This window comes from Hordeum vulgare, chromosome 4H, assembly GCF_904849725.1.
Source record: "Hordeum vulgare subsp. vulgare chromosome 4H, MorexV3_pseudomolecules_assembly, whole genome shotgun sequence".
In the NCBI taxonomy this organism is placed as follows: Eukaryota; Viridiplantae; Streptophyta; class Magnoliopsida; order Poales; family Poaceae; genus Hordeum; species Hordeum vulgare.
In genome coordinates this window covers 469848760-469854824 of record NC_058521.1, presented here as the reverse complement: position 1 = coordinate 469854824, position 6065 = coordinate 469848760, and the positions used below count along the sequence as shown (strand labels likewise).

Genomic DNA, 6065 nt, shown 5'->3' with positions numbered 1-6065 from the left:
TTGAGCAAGCTGCGTAACCACCCACTAACCACGGCACTAAAAAGATGTAAGCTTTCCGCTGGAGCAGCTCGGACTGACAATCCCGGAATTATAAAACGTCAGTGACATGATAATGCAGCCGTGATGTTCATGACGTGGTGCCCATGTTCTTCAAATCCTCCCACTTTCCATCTCGCCGATGCATCTGCTCACTACAGCATGCACGGATCACGACGCACCCCGACCCGAGTAGTGTATGTCGCAAGCAACCAGGTGATCGGGCGGTCTCGAACCCGACAGAGCTCATACCGGGTCGAGCCCGCGAAATCCTGTCGGTCGGCCCGCGAAGCCATCAACGGCCGCTGCTAACCTTACCCGCCAACAACTAAAGCGTGAAGTCAATGGCCCCACCTGGCAGCGACGCGAGCGCTCCCCCCCTCCACCCGCCTCCCAGTCCTAAACAACGCCCACTGACGCCGAACCCCCCACCAAACCCACGCCTAATCGCGGTTCTAAATCTCGGATCCGGGGCCGGGCCGGGCCGGGCCGGGCGCGCTGAGCTGTCCCCATCGAGCGCACGAGCCACCGGCTGGGGTGTCGCCGGGCGCCACCATCAGCGGCAGCTTTGCTTCCATCCGAAGCGCGAGCTGCACTGCACGGAATAGGCATTGATTAATCGCCCGGTTTTTCACCGCCCCCCGGCATTGTTTTTCTTTCCTCCCTCGAGGAAAAAAGCAGATGTTGTTGGAGGCGGGTGGTGTGGTGGGAAGTGGGATGGGATCTGAACTGATTGGCGCCGGTTGGTAGCAGTCGGTGTGTGTTTCATGCGAGGGGGAGGGGGAAGGCAGGCAGACAGACAGGGGGCGCTTATAAATACGGCTCAGATCTGGGGAGGGCTTTCCATCCACCTCGTCTCGTCGGTCTAATCCGATTCAAACGCGCAGCTTCCTCGTGTCCGAACTAAGCCCCAATCCCACCACCGCCGCCGCTGGTGAGCATCCGTCCGTTCATTCATCCTCTCCTTCCCTCCTTCCTCCTTCGGTCGCGATCGTCGATCAGATAGACCGTGTCCAGAATCCGGCAAGGTTTTGTTTGGGTTGGGTTCGGTTGGGCTGGGCTGCTGCGTCGTGTGGCTCTCTGACGATCTCTCGGCCCGGTTGGATCTGCGTGTGCAGGTGCTCGGCGCGATGGCGCAGAAGGACGCCACCAATGGCAACGGCGCCACCACGCGCCCGCCGCCCACGCCCTCCCCCATCCGCTTCTCCAAGTTCTTCCAGGTACGCGTCGGGATCTGATCGCTGCTGGATCTCGCTGCTTGTCGCTCGGTTGGCGCTAATTTTGGGACTGTGTGGTGGGTTTGGGCAGGCCAACATGCGGATCCTGGTCACCGGCGGAGCTGGCTTCATCGGCTCGCACCTCGTCGACAAGCTCATGGAGAACGAGAAGAACGAGGTGAGGACTAACATCAGATCCCCTAGCATCATTCTACTAGCTGTTGCCGAAATTGACCCCTGCGGGGTCAACTCCCTTCCGCTTGGATCTGACTGGCACAGTCAGAGTCACGAACTGAGTGGGTCTAGGATTTAGCGAAAACGACGTTGTGAGTGGAGAGTTGCTTTGTGCCAGGCCAGATCTCAGTGTGCAAGCCTGGGCATTGGTTTTTGCATGGTGTGGGGCACTACTGTTTAGAGCTCAAGCTGGAAACTCTGCTCCACAATCAAGTACTTAGAATTACAGAGATCCAGTGGCGGTGCTTTAGAGAACTATCGCTGTCCCAGCTTAACCTCGATCTGTCTCAGAATGTAATATCAACTACTCCCTCTGTACCTAAATAATTGTAGTTGGGGAGAACTAGTCTGTACAGAGGGAGTAAGATCCAGTGGCAATGCTTCTGAGATCTTGCTGTGAGTACTTCTGAATTAAGCAGAGTGCCTGTTAGTGGTACTGAGCTCTCTCATGTACTGTTTATGTACAATTCTACATGATTCGGAGCTCGGTTGATTTTGTAGAATCCAGTATTGTTACTATGCAGATCTATACAGACAAACTTAGCAAATGTAGACCAATCTGATTGTGTCTTCTTTTTGGTTCAGGTCATTGTTGCTGACAACTTTTTCACTGGTTCAAAAGACAACCTGAAGAAGTGGATCGGCCACCCAAGATTTGAGCTCATCCGTCACGGTAATACTGCATGCTGAACACATCTTGTAGTAAATTCTCAATTCATATCATTTCCATGTGGCCATACTAACACATAAGTTGTTTCTTTCTACTTTCCACTTTTCCGTTAAACTGTACAGATCCTTGTTAACCAACGAGAAATAAAGAACCATAAGTTTATTTGGTCATAGCCAATGGATGTACAAAAAACATGTCCTGAGTTGTCTGTTGAATTGAACCTGCAATCTTCTAAACTAGTCAGTGAAGCCTTTGAGTCAACTACACCATAGAATTTCATTTGTCTATGGCATGCTTATGTGACTTTCTTTTGGTAACTTCTGTTCTTAATAGAAAGGGCATCCATGCATATTAATATACTATGCTCAAGTGTTATAGTCCAACCATATTCTAAGATCAAGTGCTTTAGTCCAACCATGAAAACAAGTCAAATTACCAATAACTTGTGCTGCAAATCACTTCCCTCAATTGTTATATCTTCACAATTATATTCTTGTACGTGAGTTTTAATTTAATTGTGCATTTTGCTGCATTTCAGATGTCACCGAACCACTGCTCGTGGAGGTTGACCAAATCTATCACCTTGCTTGCCCTGCCTCACCAATCTTCTACAAGCACAACCCTGTCAAGGTATTTCCAAGCTCTGTTTTTGTGTTTATTCTGTCATCATTGTTCCTGTCCTGTCCTGACACACGCATGGGTGTAAATATTTTGTTCAGACCATCAAGACGAATGTCATTGGGACCTTGAACATGCTTGGACTTGCAAAGAGAGTTGGAGCTAGGTCAGTGTTTATCACATAGATCGATTGTGCAGTATCATGGCTGAAATGAAAACCATATTAACCTGAGGTTTTTGTGTTCAACTGCAGAATATTGTTGACTTCGACCTCTGAAGTTTATGGTGATCCTCTTGAGCATCCTCAGACGGAGGCCTACTGGGGCAATGTTAACCCAATTGGTATGCCTGCTCAGCTAGCAAATATGTTACGCTGCCTTTTCTAAACTTGTGCCACGCAAGTCTCATGTTTTTGAATTTATTTTCTTCATCAGGAGTCAGGAGCTGCTACGATGAGGGTAAGCGTGTAGCTGAGACACTGATGTTCGACTACCACAGGCAGCACGGCATTGGTAATAGTTTGACCTTAAATTTAAAATAATCTATTTTCTAATAGTTTGTTTGTCCTTCAGTAAGTCTTCAGTTTTGAGTTTGTCCTCAACAAGTATTTGTCGTCTATTTCTGTAGAGATCCGTATTGCCAGGATTTTCAACACCTATGGACCTAGGATGAACATTGATGATGGCCGTGTTGTTAGTAACTTCATTGCTCAGGCCATACGGTAAATTCTTGTTCCACTTGAACTTTTTTCTGATCTTGTGTTCGGAGGTTTTGGTGCTTATTTGTCATATTTTGTAGTGGTGAAGCCCTGACTGTCCAGAAGCCAGGAACACAGACTAGGAGCTTCTGCTACGTTGCTGATATGGTTTGTTCTCTATTCTGATTTGTTAATATTGATTACTATCTGGTCAAAACTGTGAATCGTCACCTTACAAATGGTACCATTTCAATGCAGGTCAATGGTCTTATGAAGCTGATGAATGGAGACAACACTGGACCCATTAACATTGGGAACCCAGGTACAACATTTTTTGCAATTTTTTTGTTCTTTGGCAACATGCTAACAGATATCTGCAAGTCATTTATAATTCTGCACTTTCATTCCTGTGGCAATGAACTGAACTTTCTTTTTTTCCACTAAATGTAGGTGAATTCACCATGCTGGAACTTGCTGAGAACGTGAAGGAGGTAAGTGGGATATTCTGTTCCATCCAACCTTTTTGTTTCAAGTAGCAGCGATCCATTCAGCTTCAGTGCATGACGATTCTGGATGGTATAATAACATGTGTGATTTTATTTTTACAGTTGATCAACCCAGAGGTGACAGTGACGATGACTGAGAACACTCCTGATGACCCTCGCCAGAGGAAGCCTGACATCACAAAGGCAAAGGAGGTTCTTGACTGGGAGCCCAAGGTCGTCCTACGTGACGGCTTGGTGCTCATGGAGGACGACTTCCGGGAGCGTTTGGCAGTGCCCAAGAAGGCCAAGGCCTAAGGCCACTTCCCTGCGTTTGGTGTACATCACCAATTTGCCAGAGCATACTCATAGTTGGGTGGGTTCGTCAATATTCGTTGCTGTGTTTCGTTACGGAATTTGAGTTCCAATAAACCAATTACACCTTTGTCGTTCACTTGAAAGATTGTATTATTAGAAACTTTATATACAAGGCCTGGCTGTTTGTATTACTCCCGCTTTTTGCGGAACTTGTGGTCCTAATGTTTTAGCCTATGCACTTCCCTAAATCAATTATAGCAACGTTGGTGCCATTTTTGGGCTTGTTATTAAGTTTTTGCTGCTGAGATATTTCTCTGATGTTTCCATGTCATCGTATTTATTGTCTTTATTTGTTCCCTTCTTTTGGACAAGAGGCGTAAAAGGGAACAAATAAAGACAATAAATATGACGCAATACGACGCCTTTTTTTGGACAAGAGGCGTAAAAGGCACCTTGTATTCAGTATCAAGCACATTTAACATTCAGGATTCCTTAACAAATGACACTGATCACCTGTATCTGCTGAGCTACAACATGACATATGTTTGCCCACTACCTTGTCTGATTTACTTGCTTCTGAAGCACAGTTGCTGCGCCAGAGTTAAGGTTCCTTCGTACGTGATAAATTTCTATCTTCATGTTTGCTATTGTAGCAAAAAATTAATAAAATGCTAGCTGAAGAAAGTAACATTTTCTCGACGCTGCAGCCTTGACCAGGGTCAAATTATCGACCAGAAAACTGACTGGCTTGCATCTGAATTTGGAAATTGTTTCTGCAGCATCATGAAGGGCCATAGCCTGTGCTTGTATGGAAAAATGCATTTTTGCCACCTGCTGACACAAATATGTTTTCCTCCTTGCTCGGCGATTCTTGCTGATTGTTTTCACTTTAGGTAGAAATTCGTATGATTCAAATTCTGTAATGTTTGGGATGGTGATTGGCCCATTTTTCTTCTACTTGAACTGATTCGTGATGTAACTGTCATATGAATTCAGTAAAGTGTGTCACACCTTAAAAAGAGAAGATGTTTGCCTTCACTTATTTTTCTTCAAGTTGTGTATGTATTCCAATGTCTGCTTTGGTTGATCTGATCTTGATCCTGTACTGGAACTGTTTGAATTGTTGGACCATGCTGCATCTGTATCAACTTTACAACCTGTGATCCAGTTTGATGTTTTTGATTGCACTTCTCTGTTCTTGTTCCCCTGTAGTTTCCTGATTTAATGTTGAGCTTGGTTCCTTTTGTAGAGCCTGCGTGATCCGGGGAGGCGTTTTGGCTCGGATGAACAGTAACATCAAAAACAATACTCTTTCCGTCCCAAAATTCTTGTCTTAGGTTTGTCTAAAAATGAATGTATCAAAATACTAAAACGTAACTAGATACATTTATATCTAGACAAATCTAAGACAAGAATTTTGGGACGGAGTGAGTAGTAAATGTTTTCAAAAAATTCTGAAATTTTTTGTAGACGTTCGTGTTAGTGTCGCAAGTATGCTTGATAATTTTTATTTGAAACGGACTAATGGTATTTCGTCGGTGAAAAAAACAAATTTGGGTGTCACATTTAGGGGTAACAATTGATATCCAATTTGTTTTTTTACATGACAAAATGCTTAAATTTTTTGCTTAAAATTTTTCAGGTAGCATTTGGATGTGACAGAGAATACGTAAATTATTTATTGGAATATTTAAGACATTTCAAAATTAATTTTCCATGGGCTGTTCCTGGAGCCGAATTGCATTTCCCCTGCATGACATGTATAAGTTGTTAAGTCTTGGCCCCTCATTAAT

The 6065-nt window shown here is 44.8% G+C and overlaps 1 protein-coding gene across 2 annotated transcripts; it reads left to right on the top strand.

Moving 5' to 3' along the window:
* The first annotated feature begins 624 nt into the window (after positions 1–624).
* On the top strand, positions 625–4563 carry LOC123449003 (UDP-glucuronic acid decarboxylase 6). Of its 2 annotated transcripts, none has more exons than XM_045126062.1 (13): positions 625–970; positions 1155–1256; positions 1345–1431; positions 2073–2160; positions 2696–2787; positions 2877–2941; positions 3029–3117; positions 3210–3287; positions 3403–3496; positions 3574–3640; positions 3731–3794; positions 3923–3963; positions 4081–4563. In XM_045126062.1, exons 2-13 carry the CDS (start codon positions 1167–1169, stop codon positions 4270–4272), a joined length of 1047 nt encoding a protein of 348 aa, XP_044981997.1. In that variant the 5' UTR covers positions 625–970; positions 1155–1166; the 3' UTR covers positions 4273–4563. The 2 variants fall into 2 exon arrangements, with proteins under 2 accessions (XP_044981997.1, XP_044981998.1); XM_045126063.1 differs by having other exon boundaries at positions 887–1064.
* The last annotated feature ends 1502 nt before the right edge of the window (positions 4564–6065 follow it).